Source organism: Sinocyclocheilus grahami, unplaced genomic scaffold (assembly GCF_001515645.1).
Source record: "Sinocyclocheilus grahami isolate Dianchi unplaced genomic scaffold, SAMN03320097.WGS_v1.1 scaffold11.1, whole genome shotgun sequence".
NCBI classification, from domain to species: domain Eukaryota; kingdom Metazoa; phylum Chordata; class Actinopteri; order Cypriniformes; family Cyprinidae; genus Sinocyclocheilus; species Sinocyclocheilus grahami.
The window spans coordinates 1484154-1508925 of NW_015505190.1; the positions used below are offsets into that span (position 1 = coordinate 1484154).

Here is a 24772-nt window from a genome sequence, read left to right on the forward strand (position 1 = left end):
GTGATGTTCTTAAACTTCAGGCTTCTTGGACTTTATGAGCATAACATACCACATTAGGCAGCATGGGGGTTTGACTTTGTGTGTGTGTGTGTGTTTGTATGAATGCTGGCTGATTTAAACAAGCGGAGGACTCCATAAAACTTTATAAAATATAAGGGAGTCAAATCCACTGACTGCATTCGTTCACTAGACCCCTGTGTGCTAGTGAAGACATGTAAAATGTAACTCAGGGTTAGCTTAGGTTGCTTCATCCATTCCTGTCCTGAAATTCGGAGCGTGTGCCAGCTAGTCCGAGCCTGCTCAGAGTGCCTAAGTAAGAGTGTGTGAGCGCATTTGTATGCGTATGTGTGTCATTGTTCCCGCTGCAGCTGTATAGCTGGCAGAAAGTCTGGATGGTACTGCTCGGTTGGGATATTTCACAAGTGGATGAGGGCATCTTCTAGCCCTTTTATTTCTAGACTGCCGCCGGTTTCACTAGAGGACTGTGGTTTATATAGCTCTTTTTATCCTCTCGTTGAGAGCCTTGTGACATATGTACATATATTCAGTACAAATGAACTAAAATGTTTTTTTGCTTTGTTAGATGGAGCATGACTCGACTGAACCGCTGAAAAACGAATAAAGAAATCTGTTAAGGTAATGCCTTCAGGAGAATTCGTGTCAAACTGCAGTTCCAAATCATTCCTTGGCAAGATGCAAATATTTTTTATATATTCATCCCATGGTGCTTCATGTCCAGAGCAATGGCAGTTGTGTAAGAGTGTTTCTTCAACTATGAGCACTTTTAGCCCTGTGGAATTTTAGAAAGTAATGTACTTTTTTCACTAGTTTACTTAATTTTTAATAAAACTACTAACAATCTCCAACTGCAAAGTATACTATAGGAAACTTCTGTCATATTTTCTGAAAGTAATGAAAATGTCCACCACATCTCAAGTTATGTATTGTGTTTAATAGTGTTTTGTGGTGGAAATGAAGGTGCTGGAAATTCTATTTTTAGAATAAAATGACCATTTACATAGCTGGCATTTTATGCATCCTAAATATACACAACTACATAATATTTCACATGTTTTCACACTTTTTGCATAAGTTGACAAAATTACAATTGTCTGGAAAAAAACACATATCAAAAATTTGCATTGATTTCTTTTTTTCTATATTTCTCAATCATATTATTCATTGGCGGTTTTATCTTTAGTAAACAAGTTTTAAAAAATACTTATTCTAGATTTAAACAATAGTTTTAAATATGACCTTCATATAACAAAAAATAACTATTGGTAGTAACATAAAATGTTTCTCTTTTTTACTAGTTAAAATAAAATTCAAGCCTTGGTACATGCAAAGAAATATCCAAAGTTGAAGAAACATTGTGTGTGTTTGCTTAAACATATTTTGGGGGCAATTTTGTACCCAGAGTTAAATCTGTGAAAACTTGGCCTCCCCATTTTTAAAATATATATATTTTTGTAAATGTACAAATTCAGAATGTCTTCTCTCGGTTTTCTCTCAGTTCTCTCAGTGCTCTCAGTAAGTGTGTGTATGTGTGTGTGTGTACATGCATGTGACCAGGCCAAGCAGAGAAATGCATTCTGCATAATAATGACACAAGCACAATAATGTATGTGTGTGAGAGCTGCACACTTCTGAGCCAATGACCGCTAATGTCCCCAAGTGCATATTACACACACACACACACACACACACATCCATACGGACCCAGTTAGTCCCCTGCTATTCCCTGATTTGCACATACACCTTATGCTATATTGCTTGGCAGAGAGACATAAAGAGCAATATATAATGGATAAAGAGATAAACTGGGCTTGGGGGAAAAGAAGGAAATTGAGAGAAACGAGAAGGGAAGAGAGATGGAGCGAGTGAGACGTGTCCGCTTTACATTCCTCACCATGACAATAATGCAGAGAGATGAGAAAATTAAAAATTGATGTGAGTAAATAGTTTTAAACGTCCCACTGCTGTACAGAAAAGCTCCCGCTGGATATCACCCAAACTGAACGATGACTTGAAATTCAAAGAGAGCGACAGACAACAAGAAGGTGAGCAGAGAGAGAAATTAGACTTCTGAAAGTGAAAATAAAGAACTTCAGTGCTGGAAGGAGTGATTGAGGGAAAATATGAAAACACAGAGTGATAAACAGGCTGGGCGAGAAGAGGGGAAATGAGGGAGAACAAGGCATTTTAGTGGGCTGAAATAGAAATGTGAGAAAGATCTGCTATAACAAAAATGCAATACAGCACAGATGCAAAGTGCACACTTCAGCAGACCGAGAGAGAAATGAGGAAATTTAACGAAAGAGTCAAAGAGAGAGACTATTAAGCAAAGAAATTAGGGCTACAATCAGAAATGGGCTGGCCATAGGGATCAGTGGGTGAGGGAATCTGCAAGAAAATTCAAGTTTAATTCTAATGGTACATTAAACTGCTATTTGTAATACTTAACATAAAGTATGCTGTCTAATGTATAATGTTTAAGAGAGAATGTTTTTGACCCTGATAATGAATCAAAATTTCACTTGTATACATTATTGTACTGGATTTATTTTTATATGGATGTATTTTACATTTAAATACGTAATCAGTAAAAATGAGTTTATTATCAGCGATTTGATGACTTTGATTATTTTGATTCAACTTTCAATGCAGTTCAGAGTTATTCAAGTTCAAAAGAAAAGCATTTATTTGAAATAGAAATCTTTTGTAACATTGTTAATGTTTTTAGTGTCATAACAGCATAACTGCTGAATATTAATTTATTTATTTTTTTAAACTCTGACTCAAAACATTTGAAAAATGGTTATAGTTAACTAAAACTGAAACTAAAATCATTAAAAAAGAAAAGTCATTATTAGAAATAAAATAAACTATATATTCAAAATATATTTTAGATAGATAGATAGATAGATATTCCCAGAACATTCCACCTCTTACATGTAAACATATTTTTTATGTGTATTATAAATTATGTGGTGGACAGTTCTGCTGCTCTCAAACTGTGAACAGTCAATGTATGTTTTTTGTATAGCATACACTATATAATTGAGGAATTTGTAAAAGAAACATAAATCATATCTGCTTAAGCTTAAGTTGTTTGCAGCCCCCCCAAAAAAGACAATAGAGAGCAGAGAGACTAAAGAGGGGTAGTGGTGTAACAATGTCTGGTGGAGGTGGAAATAGAACTACAACAGATTTTCTGTATGTAAATGAGCACAAAACAGCCACAGGCGTCAAATTTGGACACCTGGACTGAATGCCCTGCTACAGAGCACCTGCCGAACACACACACAGCTTCCTCTACAAAACACAGCCCACGGCAACTACCACAAAAATCACTTTCCCCTACATCACAGATATCACATCATAACTTGAGTGACCACCAGGAATAGCTACTGTATGTGTACAGGTGTGTGTGTGTGTGTGTGTGTGTGTGTGTGTGTGTGTGTGTGTGCGTGCGTGCATGTGTGTGTGTCACGCATAAAGCTGAAAAGGTCAGAAGTCAACAGAGCAAGAGAGAGGAGCGAATGTTGTTGAAAAGTTTAATATGAAAAAAATCCATACGGATGTCAGATCTGCAGACTGTTTACCTCCAGGACATGAAGCAAGAACAATTTTATACTGCCATTTCCAGCCATGTTAGAGAGATTCGCCTCAAAATGAGGCCTTCCTTCAAAGCATAGTTCACCCTAAAATGAAAATTCTGTCATCATTTACTCACCCTCACGTCATTCCGAACTTATATGACTTTCTTTCTTTTGTGGATCATAAAAGAAGATATTTTGAAAAATGTGACCCTGGACCAAAAAAACAGTCATAAGTAGCACGGGTATATTTATAGCAATAGCCAACAATACATTGTATGGGTCAAAATTATCGATTTTTATTTCATGCCTATAATCATTAGGATATTAAGTAAAGATTATGTTCCATGAACATATTTTGTAAATTTCCTGCCATTAATATATCAAAACGTAATTTTTGATTAGTAATATGCATTGCTAATGACTTAATTTGGACATTTTAAAGGCAATTTTCTCAATATTTAGATTTTTCCAGATTCCAGAATTTCAAATAGTTGTATCTCGGCCAAATATTGTCTTATCCTAACAAACCATGCATCAATGGAAAGCTTAAAATAACCCTTATGATTGGTTCTGTGGTCCAGGGTCACAAATGTCCTTGTGTCCATACAATGACAATGGGTTCCAATGCATTCTTCCACATAATTCTCTCGTTTTTCACAGAAGAAAGTCTGATTTGGAAGGACATGAAGGTGAGTAAAGGATAACAGAATTTTCATTTTTGGGTAAACTTCTTTTACTCTGAAACAACAACCACCTGCCTGCATCCATTTTCTGTAACCAGTCCCTTAATAACCAATTCCGTTTGCTTCAACAAAATCCACGTACACACATAAATGTCACTCTGAGAGTCATATGATGCCATCCATTTTCCAAATATAAGCAATCTTTTTTTTTAATTAGACAATTTCCTGTAGCAGTCAGTCGCATTCCTCAGAGCTTCATTAGTTGAACACAGATAAGGTGAAGGAGAATCATGGGCAATTAAAGCGGTATATACTGACAAATTCCACTCTTCCCCGAGGTGCTAGAGGTCGATATTCACCTCAAAAAGTGAATCATACAGATTTGTGTGTTTGCATCAGAAATTACTGTTAATATAACAGCTTGCACAGCAATGCGATTTGCCGGCGAGGCAGAGGGGGACGCGAGTCATCCCTATACCGTGTGCGAGAGATGATAACATTATTTCTTTTTCAGATGAGTTGCGAGATTGTCGAGCGCTCCAGGTTTGGTCTCAGGGGTACAAGACACAAGACTTCCAAATCTCCGGCCCAGCCACAGTCACGGCTGCATTCATTCAGACTAAAAACCTTCCTGTCTTATTATGCATTTTCCTATTCTCGCTAAGAGCACCCAGGAGCCGAGTTCCCGCAATCACCCATCGTCAAGGTCGCAAGTCCGGGATGTCTCAGCACCTCGCACACGCCCCTCGAACCGAGACAATCTCGGAAACGTAATCCATTGTTAGAGAAAGTAATCTTCTGCTATCAGAGCCTCGGGCCAATTCTGCTCGCCAGCCCTGGAAGGACAAACTCTCCGCATCACCAGCACAACAAGATGACCTCACAGCCGCTTCTTTGTTTTTTACCAAACAATAAGGAGTCTAACCACCGCAAGCGCATACTCACAAGTGCTGCCCTCGTCCTCGAGGCATGCTTTGAGATTTAATTGTGGAATTACCAACAACTTTTTGATGTTTTTTGTTTGGTGGTGTAAATTAATTACGGCTAATGAAGATTTATTTACCGCTTACTAATTATCCCAGATCAAAGGTTCACTCCCAAGCCTGAATTCATTGTTCTCAGGTTGGGAAGGGGGACCGAGTTGTGCTGATGCTGCAGTGTTGGATGGTGTTGTACTGTCTGGCTCTGATCCACGTTTGAAGTGCTTATCAATCCCACATCTCACATCACCTCAATTTGTTTTCAAAGTAATCTCCAGATAATCATTATCGCTGAGAGCATCTATCATTTAGCGTTTTGGTGTTTCCTGTGAGGGATCTCTATTGCCTGACCATGTATTCATTCCTCTCAGTGTGGCCCTTGACCCATAACAGTGGTGCAGATCGCTTTGTGAAAGTGTACAGGAAAGTAATTACCTTCATTTATGTGCCGTTCCTTCCAAATTAAGTGTCGGTTTTCAATCAGGTCCTCTCTTTGTATTTAAGCAGTAATTCTCTGCAATTTGAATTCCATTTTAATTTCAACATTTGAAATGAGGCAGCAAACAGAATAGAGAATCTAATACAGCATTCAGTTATTTGAATTTGAGTGCAAGGTATGGACTTAAAAATTCATATATGACTGTAACTGGCAACTAGAAAAGCGAACTTTGTCCAGACAACTTTGACCTTAAAACTTTGTTTTAAAAGTTTTGAAAATGTTGAAAAAGCCCTTAAGGTTTAAGATAGATAGATAGATAGATAGATTAGAGCCCTGCACGGGCCTCAAATTTAGGCCCTAGCCCGGCCCTGGCCCGAGACGCTCAGGCCCTAGCCCGGCCCGTGTCCGACAGCTTCTCAGAATTACTGGCCCGAGCCTGAGTCCGAGCCGAGCCCGTCTTTTTTCCCCCTTCTCCCAAAACAGCTTATACTACTGTTTCAGCAATTAAAATAGTTCAGTTTTGTATGTAATAGCAAAGTGATTATATTTCGTTTCGTTTTTTTATGAAGTTAATTTAAAAAAAAACGTTTTGAGCATTTTTTGTTCGTTAAATATAAGTTTTTCTTCCACATAATTCTCTCGTTTTTCACAGAAGAAAGTCTGATTTGGAAGGACATGAAGGTGAGTAAAGGATAACAGAATTTTCATTTTTGGGTAAACTTCTTTTACTCTGAAACAACAACCACCTGCCTGCATCCATTTTCTGTAACCAGTCCCTTAATAACCAATTCCGTTTGCTTCAACAAAATCCACGTACACACATAAATGTCACTCTGAGAGTCATATGATGCCATCCATTTTCCAAATATAAGCAATCTTTTTTTTTAATTAGACAATTTCCTGTAGCAGTCAGTCGCATTCCTCAGAGCTTCATTAGTTGAACACAGATAAGGTGAAGGAGAATCATGGGCAATTAAAGCGGTATATACTGACAAATTCCACTCTTCCCCGAGGTGCTAGAGGTCGATATTCACCTCAAAAAGTGAATCATACAGATTTGTGTGTTTGCATCAGAAATTACTGTTAATATAACAGCTTGCACAGCAATGCGATTTGCCGGCGAGGCAGAGGGGGACGCGAGTCATCCCTATACCGTGTGCGAGAGATGATAACATTATTTCTTTTTCAGATGAGTTGCGAGATTGTCGAGCGCTCCAGGTTTGGTCTCAGGGGTACAAGACACAAGACTTCCAAATCTCCGGCCCAGCCACAGTCACGGCTGCATTCATTCAGACTAAAAACCTTCCTGTCTTATTATGCATTTTCCTATTCTCGCTAAGAGCACCCAGGAGCCGAGTTCCCGCAATCACCCATCGTCAAGGTCGCAAGTCCGGGATGTCTCAGCACCTCGCGCACGCCCCTCGAACCGAGACAATCTCGGAAACGTAATCCATTGTTAGAGAAAGTAATCTTCTGCTATCAGAGCCTCGGGCCAATTCTGCTCGCCAGCCCTGGAAGGACAAACTCTCCGCATCACCAGCACAACAAGATGACCTCACAGCCGCTTCTTTGTTTTTTACCAAACAATAAGGAGTCTAACCACCGCAAGCGCATACTCACAAGTGCTGCCCTCGTCCTCGAGGCATGCTTTGAGATTTAATTGTGGAATTACCAACAACTTTTTGATGTTTTTTGTTTGGTGGTGTAAATTAATTACGGCTAATGAAGATTTATTTACCGCTTACTAATTATCCCAGATCAAAGGTTCACTCCCAAGCCTGAATTCATTGTTCTCAGGTTGGGAAGGGGGACCGAGTTGTGCTGATGCTGCAGTGTTGGATGGTGTTGTACTGTCTGGCTCTGATCCACGTTTGAAGTGCTTATCAATCCCACATCTCACATCACCTCAATTTGTTTTCAAAGTAATCTCCAGATAATCATTATCGCTGAGAGCATCTATCATTTAGCGTTTTGGTGTTTCCTGTGAGGGATCTCTATTGCCTGACCATGTATTCATTCCTCTCAGTGTGGCCCTTGACCCATAACAGTGGTGCAGATCGCTTTGTGAAAGTGTACAGGAAAGTAATTACCTTCATTTATGTGCCGTTCCTTCCAAATTAAGTGTCGGTTTTCAATCAGGTCCTCTCTTTGTATTTAAGCAGTAATTCTCTGCAATTTGAATTCCATTTTAATTTCAACATTTGAAATGAGGCAGCAAACAGAATAGAGAATCTAATACAGCATTCAGTTATTTGAATTTGAGTGCAAGGTATGGACTTAAAAATTCATATATGACTGTAACTGGCAACTAGAAAAGCGAACTTTGTCCAGACAACTTTGACCTTAAAACTTTGTTTTAAAAGTTTTGAAAATGTTGAAAAAGCCCTTAAGGTTTAAGATAGATAGATAGATAGATAGATTAGAGCCCTGCACGGGCCTCAAATTTAGGCCCTAGCCTGGCCCTGGCCCGAGCCTAGCCCGGCCCGTGTCCGACAGCTTCTCAGAATTACTGGCCCGAGCCTGAGTCCGAGCCGAGCCCGTCTTTTTTCCCCCTTCTCCCAAAACAGCTTATACTACTGTTTCAGCAATTAAAATAGTTCAGTTTTGTATGTAATAGCAAAGTGATTATATTTCGTTTCGTTTTTTTATGAAGTTAATTTAAAAAAAAACGTTTTGAGCATTTTTTGTTCGTTAAATATAAGTTTTTGTTTTTTTAAAGTAACGACCAAGCGGCCAGTGGCAGACTCACAATATCAACAAAACTTATATATACGTATATACGTATATAAAAAATCTCTTTCATTATAATCATAATCCGTAAAGATGCACTTCTCTCTAAAGGCGCGTCTAATGAGATGGCGAGTCAGGATCGGCAACTTCATCCTTGCGACACCGACTCAGAAAACACTAGTTTATTAGTAAATAACTAAAATATCTCCTTACTATTTCCCCCTGTCACATTTATGGTAATTACTTTTGCTGGTGCTTTGCGGCAAGCTTAAGCCTATTGCTTGCATTTGAACACAGAACTGTTCAGCTGCGATGACGGCACGCACCATACTGCTGCTGGACACTAAACACCGTCGAGCCGCTCTTGACAGGTCTCGTGTTGTTTCCACCAGCGAGGCAATTTTTTTCATCACTAATTGATGGATGTCTAAAATATAAAAAATAAGGAGAAGCCTAAAACAGGCCCGAGGCCCAGCCCGCGTTTGAACTATGACGAGAAAATTGGCCCGAAGCCCGGCCCGAGGGGCGTAAAAAAGGCTGAAATGCAGGGCTCTAAGATAGATAGATAGATTTGTAAAGTTGTCCTAACAATAACTGAAATAATTTTGAAGCACTAAAATCAACTAGAAATAAATAAAAATAAACTAAAATAAAAATAAATTAAACCTAAATAGTAGTAAAATAACAAAAAACTATAAAAAAAATAACAAAAAACAATAAAAAAAATGATCTCTCTCTCTTTCTGTATATATAGGCCTATATATGTGTATATATATGTATGTATATATACATGCTAAAATTCAAATGCTAAAATTCTAATTAAAACTGTAAACAAACAAAAACGCTACTTCAAAATATTAATACAACTATTATAGTAAACAAATAATATAAAAATAACGCTGATTCTAGTTCAGTTTCCTGTGGCGTGTGGCTAATTTAATTCAAATTCACATTCATAAATTAAAAAGGAAGCCAATTCCTCAGTTCTGAATGTTGCACAATCCTACAATTCTCATTTACCAGCCCACTGCTGAGCGCTTTAGTGGGCATATCAGTGAGAGCAGAAGACTGGGAGGGAAATGTGATTGTGTTTGTGTGTGTGAGCGCTTCACCCCTGACCTGCCACTCAGCTCCAGACGGGTGGGTGGCCTGCAGTAAAATGTCCTCATTGATCATCTGTTCTCACTTTGTGATGGTGCCATGTTTTTGCTGTTTGCTGCAGTCACCTACACAACTAGTTTTCACACAGCTACTTACTCACTTTGCACTCTCTATTTCTTTAATGTTTCCACTGGATGCAGGATCTTTTAGCCTCCACTCTAATGTGTTGCTCTTTCTTCCCAGTGATTCTTCGGCTACCTCAGTTGTTTGTTATTCTTCCCTCCGTCTCTTGCTCTCTAGTCTCCTCAGTCAAGTCTGGTGGCGTGCACACTAGCCTCTTTAACTTCCCATTCTCCACTGTTTCACAGACCATTGAACTGTGTAGTGTAGGTGCTGAGACCTTCAAGCTGTTCTCCTTTAAACCTTCAGCCTTTTCTTCCTCCTTTTTTTCCCGCCTCTCTCTTTCCTTACAATGGTACCAGGGTATCTAGGTGTTTCATCAAACATGGGCACTTCTGGCCCAGAGGACGTTTAGAAATCTTGGTTTAGATCATCAGGAATGTGTAATCATTCATATTTTATAAAGGAATTTTATAGTTTAACATTGAAAGAGTGGGTCTTCTTGACAAAAAATCAATTTGAAAAGTAAAAATAATAGCTATTTTTAATAATATCAGTACAAATAAATGAAGGGATAGTGAAATGTTTCCAAGGCAGTTGGCCTTCATATAACAAAAAAGAAAAAACCTTATCTGTTGTTTAAACAATCAACCCCTGGGACATAAAAGTGCTCGAAGTTGAAGAAACACCCATCTATGGCATTTTGGTCATTTCCCAATAATTTTTCTCCATCTTTCACAAAGGATTTCCTGCCCCACCTCTTACTGTGCTTATCGGTAAAAGTGCCAACAAAAAAAAATTATTAATAATTAGAAAATAGTTTTTTATCACTCCGGCTGGTACAACACATTCAAAAGTATATTTTTAGTAAAACACTTCCAGAGTGCAGATTTCTTCTGTGTAAAACGGACTGCTTTCAGACAGGTTTCCTTGGCTGCGCACACTCAAGGGCTGGCAGAATCACTCTGGACCCCTCACATCCAGCACACTCCCTCTTTGAACTGTTGCCATCTGGTCGACGCTCCAGAGCTCTGAGCACCAGAACGACCAGACACAGGAACAGTTTTTTCCCTCAGGCCATCCATCTCATGAACACTTGACAATAACTGTGGAACACACACTATTTATTCACTCATACCCTTATTTATCTAACACTCATACTCAGTCTACATTTCAATTTGCACATAATATACCTGTACATACAACTGTCTATTGTTATATACCTGTACATACAATTGTCGATTTGTATATTTTTATTCCTTAGTTACTTGTTCTATTTTTCTATTTTTTATTATCTGTGTTTTTGTTCTGTCACTGTCATTCTGTTACACTGTGGAGCTTCTGTCATGAAAACAAATTCCTCGTATGTGTAAACATACCTGGCAATAAAAACTCATTCTCATTCTCATTCTCTCTTGAATAGGTACTTATTTTGAATATAGGCGACTGCTAAAAAAGTATGTTGTATATTGTAGGAATTTGTGTAGTATGGATGTAATCTGGACATACTACATTCACCATGTTGTCATTATCACATGACCTACAAGTGTCAGTTGTGTCACATCACTGTCATACACATCCTCTCCTGTGGCCTCATGGGATAGTAAATTGTCCCTCGAATGCATGGAGGTTTTAGAATCTTGCCGGGAGTAGTAGGCCATCTGGGAACTTTTTACCTACTCTTTTATGAGTACTGTGAATTTGGACATACATTTTTTGTCACATACTGTTTTTCACAACTATATATAGTAAGGAAGTATGCAATTTCGGATGCAGCCCTTGTGTCCATTGCCAAACAGACTCAGACCATTAGCTGGCCATTGTTGCTATGTTGAGCTGGTCAGAATGCTTAAACAAACAGAGTAATATTTGGACATTTTGCCAAATTTTCTGCTTATATAAAGTTGTCTATGCATATTAAAGGGGTCAAATGATGCGATTTAAATTTTTCCTTTCTCTTTGGAGTGTTTCAAGCTCTTGGTGCATAAAGAAGATCTGTAAAGTTGCAAAGACTAAAGTCTCAAATCCAAAGAGATATTCTTTATAAAAGTTAAGAGTCAGCCACGCCTACCTAAACCGACTCGTTCTAACACGCCCCCACATGTCTACATCACGATGTGGGAAGATTTGCATAACGCCGCCCAAATGTTCACGCAAAGAAAGAAGGCGTAACTTTAATTCTTGCTGATGCCATGTTGTGGAGTCGCTGTGTGTTTCGTTGTGAAAGCGAAACTACTTTGTTTGGCCTTCCAAAAGAGGACACAACTAGAAATCAGTGGTTAAGTTGTATTTACAACACTGTTCCAGAACAGTACAACCCAAATATTCAGATGTGTGCTGTGCATTTTATGGAGGATGAGGACTGTTTCCTGAACCAGTAGCCTACAATCTGTCTGTGGCACAAAGGTTCTATAAAGTTGGGCAGTTCCAACCTTGCAAGGACAGTCTGGCACTTCTGACTCACAGCCTGTAAGTAAGTAAGTAAATATTTTTATATTTCAATAATTTGCCACTGATGATTCAAACGCCAGTTTTGAGCAGTGTAGAGTAGGCTTGTTGTTTGTTGTTTCTCCGATCACAAATGCAGACATGGTTTTATGTTTATGCAGCGCAATATGAAACACGAAAAAAGACAGTATAAGTCATTATAATCAGTAATTATGTCCCCACTGGATGCAACAAATGCCTCATTTGTAATGGGTTTTATTGGTTTTGTCTCGTCCTGCTGGGAGACGGCATCACAATATGGTAAGGGGCGTAACATTTCCGTCACACGCTTGAGGCATTCGGCCAATCACAACGCACTGGATAGCTGGCCAATCAGAGCACTCCTCGTTTTTTTAGAACGATGAGCTTTGTAAAAATCGACGCGTTTAAAGGCGGGGCATAGAGGAGAAACTATAACGTACATTATATGGAAAATAATGTGTTTTTTTTACTTTAAACCGCATAAACACATTGCATTACACCAAATACACAAAATAATGTTCTTTTTAGCAACGTCATACATAAACAGGGATTAGAAATGGTTTTTAAACATTTAAAATGCACACTTTGGCTTTCAGTATTTATAGGAAAATAAGTGAAAAATCCCTCTCATCCACTCCCCTCTTCTTCTTTTTCAATCTCTCTCTCCCTGCATGAGGATGTGCTGAGGTCAGATTTGACTCACATCTCACACACACCTGTCCCGAGTAAGGGCTGCTCCCTCCAGCCCTCTGCACTCATCCACAGCCTCATTATCACCTCCACACTCTCCACATAATGTAATTGGTGCAGGCGGCATTAGTCTCCCTCTCAAGAAGCTACGAAGCCTTTCACACACACTCCATCTGGAGCAGGGGCCCGTTTTAGTTCTAATGGGCCCTTCATCCAATCAAACCTAGTGAGGGCTTTAGTGCCACTCAAACTCCTGTAATTACTGCAAAAGCCTGGAACCTTTACCTCATGTGGGTAGGGAACAGAGACGTGGCGGGAGCCTTGGAAACTGGTGGAAGGATGAGGCAAAGAAATTAAAGTAGGAGCGAGAGAAAAGACAGAGGTTAGGGGGCTGTTAAACAAGCACAGGGCAGAGTTTGCAAAGTCATGGCAACTCTATCCCCTATATGGAAGAATGTTCACCTCTGTGGCAGTCAACCACAACATCCACTTAAGTCTGGCTCGATCTCCTCTCCACCTTTTCTTTTCATGTCTCACAGTCTCGTCTTTCATTTTTACTCTCTCTCTCTCTACATTAGCAGTTTCTCACAAGTCTCTCTCTAAGATAAAGTCCCAAAGTTGATTGATTTTCTTGGTGTAGGAGAACAAAACTGAAAGGTTTTTGCTCATGATTTTGTGATATTGTCAAAGTGAGAGATGAATAAAAGTACATCTTTTTAAAATCAACTAGTCACAGGTATTTACAATTTTATTTGAAAAAATGTTCGGAAACAAATCTGTAAAAATGGGGCAAAATGCACTGTATTACAATGAAGGAATTTTCCGTATTGATTGCTTACAGTGTTTTGTTTTTGCCGTATTTTGAATTTTGCACTGCACTGGGTTGTGTTTTATGGTTAACAGAAATGTGGGTAAAATTAATGAATAATGTCCATACAGATTTTTTTCTATTTTTTTAAGGCTACAAGTTATATTTGGAAAAAAAACCTGTTTAAAGTTATCATTTTAAAAATACTTATATTATTAATATTATAACTTTGACAGCCCTAAAAAAAAATTTTTTTTTCCACAGATAGACCCCTTTTTGCTGCCCCATGTGGATCTCTAGATCCAAAATCTGAAAGCCCCTAAAGAAAGTATATATTTTAATCATGTGGTTATGCTTTAGTACCAATTTAGTACCAGTTATTTAAGAGTCATATTTGGGGGTCCTCATTTTTGGGGTTTTGTGACCCCTAAGTTACTGTGACCCAAAATACCATTAAACTACCATTTATCTTAGCACTTTTTAGAAAAAAACTCATTTCAGATTGCTAAATTTCTATCTGATTCTCAAACTGTGAAATAAAGACACTGAGAAATAATGCATTGCTATTCTGCAAGCTTATCCTCCGTGCTGAAACAATGCATTGCTATTCTGAAGTCTTATTCTCCATGCTGAGAAAGACATAGTCAGGCACCAGACAGCAAATCTGCCACTCAGACATCTCACAGGACAAGAGGAAGAAAAATTAGATCTGAATCAGACTGCACTTCACAACCCAAGTCTGAATTATTGACAACTCGTGTCTGGCGAGGTTTTGCCTTCTCACAAGTGACACAGACAGAATCGGGTCCAGTACGAACAGGCACATTTCAATAATTCACATACTTATCAGAGAGCAAGCACTTAAATTCCCACAATGAATATGCTTGGATTCAATCAAAACGAGCCGCAGAAACAGCTTGAGAGTGATAACCCTGAAAAATAAGCCTGTTTAATTGGCGCACCTTTCTAAGTGTGTTTCATTAGAATAATAGTCGAGACTTCTGGGAGAGATGGAAGAGTTTCGGTTTCATAACAGCGGTGTGCTGGCCTTGCTGAATAACGTTTGTAGTCAACTTGACCACAAGCGTCTTATTCATCATTTCTGTCATTTAAAAGCCATGCAGTCTTCCAATAACCATCTCTTCAGCTCTGAAATGAGACATAAAATATTGCGTCTAATATGAATGACCGCAGGCAGGCAGGCGATGAGAGCGAACAAGAAAATGAAAGGAGTGTCTAATCAGTCGAATCAGATTGAAGATAATTACGGTGAAATACAGTTACCGAAACACACCACCTGCGACAAACCCAGCCTGTGTAACGGCTCCATAAAACACAATGATGAATCCAGCCCTTCCTTGAAATTATTTGAAATAGGTCTGTTCTTCCCTGTTTATCTCCTCGTGCTCAAATTAAAGGTATTCACGAGTTTTAGCACACATATGACTCTTACTCGCTTTTCTATCTTCTGTGTTGTTGAGAAACAATAGGATTCCTAAAGGAACATCTGTTTATATAAGACTATAAAATGTGTAATCTATTACAGTGATAAGAGAAATCCAGGTAGCTATGTAACAGTTTACCAGCAGCTCTCCGTCTATAGGTCGCCTTAATTTATCTATTCTGAGCCTGGGTTTAGTGTTCACTGTGAAATGAGAGTAAAAAATAGATTAGATCTGAATCAGACTGCACTTCACAACCCAAGTCTGAATTATTGACAACTCGTGTCTGGCGAGGTTTTGCCTTCTCACAAGTGACACAGACAGAATCGGGTCCAGTACGAACAGGCACATTTCAATAATTCACATACTTATCAGAGAGCAAGCACTTAAATTCCCACAATGAATATACTTGGATTCAATCAAAGCGAGCCACAGAAACAGCTTGAGAGTGATAACCCTGAAAAATAAGCCTGTTTAATTGGCGCACCTTTCTAAGTGTTTCATTAGAATAATAGTCGAGACTTCTGGGAGAGATGGAAGAGTTTCGGTTTCATAACAGCGGTGTGCTGGCCTTGCTGAATAACGTTTGTAGTCAACTTGACCACAAGCGTCTTATTCATCATTTCTGTCATTTAAAAGCGACGACACTATACTGTCAACAAGCACCATCCTTCGGATGAGATGTTAAACCAAGGTCCTGACTCTCTGTGGTCATTAAAATACCACACTCTAAAAAAAAAAATGCTGGGTTAAATACAACCCAGTGCTGGGTAAAATAGGGACAAACCCAGCAGTTGGGTTAGGGTTAGGTTAAAAACATTTAACCCAACCGCTGGGTCAGAGCACAATGATGAATCCAGCCCTTCCTTGAAATTATTTGAAATAGGTCTGTTCTTCCCTGTTTATCTCCTCGTGCTCAAATTAAAGGTATTCACAAGTTTTAGCACACATATGACTCTTACTCGCTTTTCTATCTTCTGTGTTGTTGAGAAACAATAGGATTCCTAAAGGAACATCTGTTTATATAAGACTATAAAATGTGCAATCTATTACAGTGATAAGAGAAATCCAGGTAGCTATGTAACAGTTTACCAGCAGCTCTCCCTCTATAGGTCGCCTTAATTTATCTATTCTGAGCCTGGGTTTAGTGTTCACTGTGAAATTAGAGTAAAAAATAGGAAGCTAGTACCTGAAGGCTTTACTACATGTCTGTTTTTAACATACTGGTAGGAGGGCTTCCACTGTAATTAAATGTCAACATTTTTATTTTACTGGGGGAATTACACAACCATACACTGGAATCAAAGGATAAACCTTGGCTTAAGATAACGGCTTCCTCATGGCATTACAGAACAAAGTGTCAAGTGAAAATACCAATTTCTGTCCTACATGCGCCTGCTAATGCCGGCAGCCATATCACCCTGTAGCCCAAGACTGGTTACTCACTGAAGCTAAGCAGGGCTGAGCCTGGTCAGGAACCTGGATGGGAGACCTCCTGGGAAAACTAGGTTGCTGCTGGAAGAGGTGTTAGTGAGGCCAGCAGGGGGTGCTCACCCTGTGGTCTGTGTGGGTCCTAACGCCCCAGTATAGTGACGGGGACACTATACTGTCAACAAGCACCATCCTTCGGATGAGATGTTAAACCAAGGTCCTGACTCTCTGTGGTCATTAAAATACCACACTCTAAAAAAAAAAAATGCTGGGTTAAATACAACCCAGTGCTGGGTAAAATAGGGACAAACCCAGCAATTGGGTTAGGGTTAGGTTAAAAACATTTAACCCAACCGCTGGGTCAGAACAACTGCAGAACAACAATTGCTGGGTTTGTCCCTATTTTACCCAGCACGGGGTTGTATTTAACCCAGCATTTTTTAGAGTGCAGGATGTCTTTCGAAAAGAGTAGAGGTGTGACCTTGGCATCCTGGCCAAATTTGCAAATTTGGCTTCATCACTCTGTCTCCTCTCCACCAATAAGCTGGTGTGTGGTGGGCGTTCTGGCGCACTATGGCTGCCGTCGCATCATCCAGGTGGATGCTGCACACTGGTGGTGGATGAGGAGATACCCCCTGACAATGTGAAGCACTTTGCGTGCTTAGAAAAGCACTATATAAATGTAATTAATAAAACAAATTTTAATTATATAGTGCCTACCCTACATAATGCACTAATTTTGCATCTGAATAAGACTAGGAAATCAAACGTGCAAAACAAAAGACGTATTTGATTTCCATGCAATATATACAGGGCTCCAGACTAAAAAATGACTAGAGAGTTGTGAAATGAAATATTTAGGAGTCAAATGTCTTTTTTAGTTTACAGATTGCCTGATAAAGGCTGTTTTTCAGAAGTGGTGTAGTTCCCATTTTATCTTGACTGTATTAGTGTCATATAAATATCACTCTGTTTTGTAAAAATATTTATGCCTGTTTGAAAAAAGTCAAATATTGTGTTTATTATGGTTTTAAGATGTCACCCATTTTACTCCCAAACAAAGTTTCCCTTACAGTCAGTTCAACATTACAATTGGACCTCACTATGGCAAACAACGACCAATAATATTTTTGGGAAACATTAGAATTTTTTTGAATAACATTTATCACAACAAATATCTATATTAAATCTATAACTATATTGTTTGTAAATATACAAATAATCATTCTTGTTCATGTCAAATCAGACACATCTGAAAAAATTAGTCACAGTTATTGCAGTAACTCAGTAATGCATTGTTGCAGTACTCACTCATGATTCACTGAGTAAGTCTGATTCAAACCACTAACTCACAAGCTAGTTTTGTGAATCTTTTTGACTAGTTCATAAGTTCATCAAAAATCATGACTCATGCTGCTCTGCATGAGGGAAACACTGAGAATAACTGCCAAAACCACATATAGACACACAGAGTTTTCCCAAATGCTGCCAATGGCAATTAGATTTTAAATTATTGTCATAAATTTTTTTGTTGAACAACGTAGACTTTGGTAAAATCAGCGTCATACCTCGGGACTATTATTAAAACAATGGCTTTTTTTCAACTTTTATCCACATGACTAGTCATGTCAAACTGTATAATAAGGCAACTATTATAACTACAATATGTAATTGCATTTTACTCGAAGAAAAAAAAATCCATACAAATTCTCTTAAACTGTGCAGCTATTTTTATACTTTTTTCCAATTAGGAGGCAATTTGGCCCTCCAGCAGAAGCAACATTGACAGAGTCCCAAAAAATGATGAAAACAGATTCAAACGAATGACTCTCATATTGCTTGCCATCGAATAAACAAATAGAGATGATTAACTGTGCAGGGCCAGTGATGAGAGGGGACGGGCAAAGAATGCAGCATGCAGAATGCGGCTGGCGCAGTTGTGGCCGTTAACTGTGTGTGTGCTCGTGTGTGTCAGTCACACATGGCAAGCAGAGGGAGAGAAAGACAATGAGAGAGAGGCAAAAAGAGAAAGAGGGGCTCAGATGGAGAACACAACATGAGTCTGCAGGCCTGTGCCCAAGGGACACACACAGTCACTGAGCCTAGTACATTCTGTATTTGTTGTGCTGGGGGAAGGGGCACACACACGATTCTATATATTTCTTTTCCCCTGCTCTCTCAGTCTATGATAGAGTGGTTTCTTAAAGGTTCAAGTCTCTTCCTCCCATTATCCCCGTCACTCCATCTGTTTCCCTGGCAGTCTTCTACTTTTCCACCCCGTTTACATCTTTACCTCTTCTTCATTGTCTATTTCTCTCTTTTTCATTCTGCTTCAGTAGGTAGAAAGATCATTTCATCTCACACACTTTCCTTCTTTTTCCTCCCCGTTCTCTCTCCCCCATTTTCTCCTCTTGCTGCATCTCTAAGAAACTAACTTTTCCATGTTTCTTTCTGAAACAAGATATGCACTCCGGTATAAAAATTATCTATTGAATTAAATGATGAAGGGGTGTGATAATCAGTTGTCTCCATCCTTCTCTCCCTCCCCAACCCCCCTTTTTCTCTCTTCTTTTACCTCGTGTCACTGGAGAGATTAATGACAGTCATCTCCATAGCTCCCTCTTGACCTCTAATGTCCAAATGAAGAGACACCCAGCCATTTGAGCAATGAGTACATACACATACCCATAACTGCAAAGCCTATGCCCACTAATATACAATTCTACACATTTCTTCATATCCAAATGTGGCCATAACCACATAGAGCAAGAATAGCAATGTGTAGCTAAAAAAATCTTCAGTTGCTCACTGATTGTTAGACGGTACAAAACAAACAACCGCACACACAAACCTGCCAGTAGCTTGGACCACAAATAGCTACTGAATTCAACAAAGGAACGCTTTTAGAAATCTCAAACAGATAAATATGTTAATATTGTTTCCATAAAATTCAAAACATGAAGAGAGGAACTGAATTGAGGAATTATCATTTCGCTTTATTGGCCCCATTCTACTATGGCTTTACCATGTCTACATACCAGACTAAAATGTACATATTCTGTTCATTACACGACTTATTGCAGTTTCTATGAAAATATGTCATTTTTAAAAGTCAAAGCGTTTTGTTTTCGCTTGAAGTGGACAGGGGAGAAGGAAAAGGAAAACCCGGAGTGGATCTCAGGTAGAGAGTGATTCTGTCTTGAACGCTGTTAGCAAGAATGAGAAATATTGGTCATTCCGATCCACTCACTACTCCAGAGCTTGGTGACGCGCTAAACTGTCTGATTTGGTTTGTTTTTTAATATGTACCAACTAATTGATATTTTTTGGTCTGCAATATAAGTTATAAATTGTTGATGATGGACTTTATATCAGAACGGATGCATTTCGGACGTAGGCACGAGTTAGACACCTAAATTAGTGTATCTGCATTTTCTTTTTGTCCCAGGCTATTTTCGCTCTTGCCTAATAATTATTAATTGAATCATCTTACAAACAGATGGCACAGCTTGAAGAGAAGAATTAAATGGCCAGCTAGTATCTTCAAGATGCTCTTGTAATCCAAATCCCAGGACAACGGCAGATGCATTTATCATGCGATGGCAAGCATGAAATACGCGGCCCGTGTTGGGATTTGCTCTGACAGTCTTGTATTTGAGACTGATTTGGGATAGTAACCCCTGCGCAGAGGAGCTCAGAGCGGGACCTCCGAACAGCGCAATCCACAATGACATGATTTCATGGTACCTGCGCTCTTGTACTGACTGTCGCAATGGCCATATACGAACGCCTCGAGATCTCAAGGGACATCGGTAAATGAAAGAACATTACGCATAGGCTACATAAGAAAAAGCACTGTACAGAACAATGATGCGCGCGACAACAAAGCACATAGAAACGCATCTGAAAATGAATTAGCAAGCACATATGTGTAGCTACTGTTCAAGCAGTTATTGGGCGAACTTCCCTTTATTACTAGAGCAAACGGAGTCAGCAGAGATGCAGGTGAGTGACGCAAACTACTGACCAAAATAAACGATAATTAGCCTGAACTGCGCCTATAATAGCAGAAAGCGTGAAAACCGGAACAGAAAGAACTTTGAGGGAAACAAAATTTATTTCACTTTCGTATAAATGTTTAAAACAAAGGCTAACGTGATTTCTAGCACATTTAATGCTGGCGATGGGCTGAACCCATGAGCATGCTGTAGTAGGCGATGCCGATGTGTTTACATATATATGGCTATTCTATACATCTCGCGATGGCAACATTAGTGAACAGATCAATATAGTTCTCTCTAGTGAAACATCTGTCCGCGTTTATGGCAAGTTAACTTCCAAAGTGTTTATGGACTGAATAAATATTGTCTTACCTGTCTGCGAATAGGACAGGAGCAGTAGGAGAGAAAGCGGAGCGCAATACTTCCAAAAAGAAGAAAATGCCATCGTTGTGTTATTCCGATCTCTCTGTAAATTCCTCTTCCTTTGATAGGAATTAGAATAACATGAGCGCGCAGGCTCTCACCTACGAGATATGTCTTTTCTCAACTCCAGTGTTAGCTGGAATTGTTGTGTATTACATACTAGTACTCACACACGCACACTCAATACACTACTCTGAATGAAAGGTGGAAATGTAGCAGGGCCGGTTTTTCTTGGGCTCAGCTGCAACCAATCGGATTTGACAATGACCGGCGCACACCCAATCATGGGCGGGGTAAAGAGTAATAATATCATAAGACAAATAGCCGTTTGTTTTTATCAAAAAAGACAATGTGCTAGACACCGAATTCATAGCGCTAGAACAGCTATTGGAACGAGTCCTATAGCCTCCAAATGAACCGCTCTATATATTAACGTGATGAATTACAGTGGCGATCAATAAAGTTTTGAGCGCGGAATATCAATACGTTAATCCGAATTTACTGGAAGACTGCGCTTTTGAATGAATCTCTAGCGTGTATTGTGGAATCCGCAGAGATAAATGACAGATTCACTGACTGGACCAATTCAGAACAAGGAATTAGAATGTGATTCATTCAACTGTGTGACATACGACGAACAGAATCAACGCGATCATTAGCAACCAAGCTGGCATGAAACCAGCCCGAGCGCGACTTCATATCTTCCTCGTAATTAAAACCTAAAACAATTCATAGTCTTGAGAGTTGGATTTATGGTTTGTATTTAGCGACATCATGTGATGATTTGGAGAATCACAATGAGGTTTTCAACAGGTTTGAGCAGATAGAGCAGATGGGGGCTAGTTGTCATTGGTTTAGTCAAGTAAATATTTTTAATTTCTTAATATTACTGTAAAATCTTGAATACACAAAACGTTTGAACACACTTATAAGTCCACAGAACACACGTTGACCTTTCTGGGAACTAAAAAAGCGGAGTAAGTTGTCACATTGAATATTATGTGCTAAATAACAATCATTAAGCACAAAATTAAAAAATCGTCATATTGTAACACATGCCACAACTTAGATATATGAAAAATGCTTTTGTCTTGACAACATATAATTCAGCTTTTAGGTTCAGTTCTACATTAATTAGTCAAACCTGGCTCTTAGAATGAAAATATATATATATTTTAATTTGGAGGACATAATTCACAAAAAATATTTAAGAGGTTTTTGAACTAGTTGTTTGAAATCAACATGCTAACCCACCGCTAGACTAATCATATTATCTAAAATACAAGCTTTGAGAGTCAGATACAGATTACATTCATTTTAACATGACCATGTGTTTCTGGTAGAAGAAATCTCAGATGTTAAATTATGCAATAGCAGCAAAATGAAAAAAAGAACAATAGGTCTACTGGCTGCTTCAAATGATGCTTTGTTTTTGCTGTTGCCTATTATAGATTTGGTTCCTTTGTCCAATTATAGTCAATCATAAGAAACACTTCTAGAAGATTATGGTCACAGACAAGCAAGAAATCAACAGCCAGAAAGTCCCTGCAGGAACCAAATCATTTGTTTGCTTTCATTCTTTCCACGTGTAGCGCCGCGTGGTTGCCAGAGTAGTTTATAATTGGCCAGCACACATCAAACCTTTTGGACTTCTTTGGTCAGAGCATAAATAATTTGAAAACGGAAACATGTATACAAAGGAAACTGCAAGCCATTTAAATGAGAAAATGACCATGACTGTTGACAAGCACCTTAGTAGAACCTTAAGATGTGAAAAATACTTTTAACACATCAGTATTTCTAATTCTAAATTGCAACTCATGGCATTTTGAACTAAAATATGTATGCAGTAAATTAGCAGTTTTTGATGTTTGGGATCCTTTCTGAGTAAACAGTGGTGGGGGAAATGGGTTTTCTGTGAATTAGAGGTGTAGGGTTTGCCGACTCCTACAGCTCTGAAAAACTCCAAGAGAACCGTGGACATTTTGGAGCTTTTATTATTCAGACCTCTCTTTTATGAAAGTCCATTATCTTGATGATGTAAATTTGAAATGCGTGACCCTTTGGAGCTTTTCCTGCTGCAGGCCATTTACTTTGAAGAGCCCCAAGAGAAAGCGAAATTTAAAAATGGGATTTTTCTTTTAGGTCCATAGCCATTTCAAATGTTTGTACTCCAAAGAAGTCGCCATGCTAATATATCCTCTTGTTCAAGGACTTTATGAATAAGCACTGGAGAGGAAGAGAGATATTGAATAATCTGTGTAATAATATTGTTGTATTCCATGGCATGTTCCTTCATTAATGAACTGTCATTGTTAAAGCATGCAAAACACAGTTATTAATGGCGGCCTCTGGTCAGCCGCACACTGGTAATAAAACCACAAAAAATGAAACACTAATATAGCAGACAGAAGAAATGAAATGAGTAGCTATGATAATGTTTACAGTGATTAACTGCTAAGGTTAAAGCATTGGAGGGTAAAATTAAGAAACAGTTGTGGTTATGTGGTGACTGAGTACAGTGCAGGCAATTCCAGCTCATGGTGTTTGTGAAAATGTCAAACCAAGTTAAGCTTGTGGCAGCATGTAAAAATGAGATATGTCACATTCTGAAAAAATACTTCTGGACTGCCTCAAGGCCTTTTTAGGTATGGATTTGTTCTCCTTTTCTTTTGTATTCAAAGCGTTTCCTGACACATTTCTAGTTCTTGCCTATATTATTAGATTGGACAGAAGCATAGTTACCAGCCATTTAGAGACCAAGGTGAAATACAGGTCCAGAATAAAAACGTTGTATTATTTCATACAGTATGCGCAGTACTATGGCGGTATTGATGATTCCTGTCCTTGAATTTGATTGGTCAAGTGACTACAATCACTGAATCATTTACTGAGACTATTCATTCAAAAACACTGATTCATTAAAAAAATGCAGTATCTGAAATTGCCCCACCACCCATAGCCTCAGTCACTGCTTCCTACATTGCACATGAATAAGTGTACTTGATAATGTCTACCAAGGTTTCTGACACCTTCAGATAGTGCACTATACTGTATATGAGTATAAGTGAGTCATTGAATCATTCATTAGACCGCTCATCAGTGGTTCATTCGGGTATTGATTTTGCTTTAGAATTGGTTCGTTGGACAATGGACAGAGTAGCTGGCAATAAGTTACTCAATATAAACTTCTTGTTTGTTAAGCTGTTGTAAAAGAACAATATGCAAATCACATGATAGTCCACTCGAGACAAAAGCAGTCATGCTCATGTGATATTGTTTATTTGTATTTTGTAATGGTCAGTTAGGGGATGTATGTTATGTATCAGAACTCTTGACTGAGAAATTACAGGTATTTTTTAATACCTCGGAAGTCTGAAATGGAAAGAGCTTTTTATAAACAGCGTAAATGCCATTTACATAGAGATGAACTCTCTTGAGATTTCTTCAAAGTTGGGCATACATGAATGTCTATCTTAATTAGATCAGTAACAACACTGGAGGGTGAGTATGTTGTAAAATTATTTTAATAGCTTTAAATTTAAAGATATGGAAAAATCTAACTTGTGTAAAAAAGTGCTACAGTTTCAAAGTGCTTCTAGAGTAATTGGTTCAGTGTTAGTTTGGATCTTATCTACTGTCCTTTCAAATGAAGCAGAACATTATATACTTATGTAAAGCAATAGCCCTAAAATTTCTACATCTGACTAAATGATCGTACAGCTTGCAGATGGTAGTTTTCCTAACAAGAAATGTTAATCAGTTTGAAGAAATAAGCCAACCCAAGGCTGGTGGGAAGAAAGAAGCGTTCAATGTCACCTCACAAAAACATCTTTTCAGCATTTCTCAA

General features: G+C 38.6%; 2 protein-coding genes across 2 annotated transcripts in view; both read right to left on the reverse strand.

Annotated features, from left to right (window-relative positions):
- LOC107595194 (cell adhesion molecule 4) overlaps positions 1–21121 on the reverse strand; it is a 167974-nt gene extending 146853 nt beyond the window's left edge. Inside the window, exon 1 of the mRNA XM_016285548.1 lies at positions 20872–21121. Coding sequence (XP_016141034.1) covers positions 20872–20944 — 73 coding nt within the window. The 5' untranslated portion in view covers positions 20945–21121. The remainder of the gene's footprint in view (positions 1–20871) is intronic.
- Positions 21122–24001: 2880 nt separating this feature from the next.
- LOC107595219 (vascular endothelial growth factor receptor 3-like) overlaps positions 24002–24772 on the reverse strand; it is an 8987-nt gene continuing 8216 nt past the window's right edge. Inside the window, exon 8 of the mRNA XM_016285566.1 lies at positions 24002–24772. This exon is cut by the window's right edge and continues 414 nt beyond it. The gene's annotated coding sequence lies outside the window, so the exon portion shown is untranslated.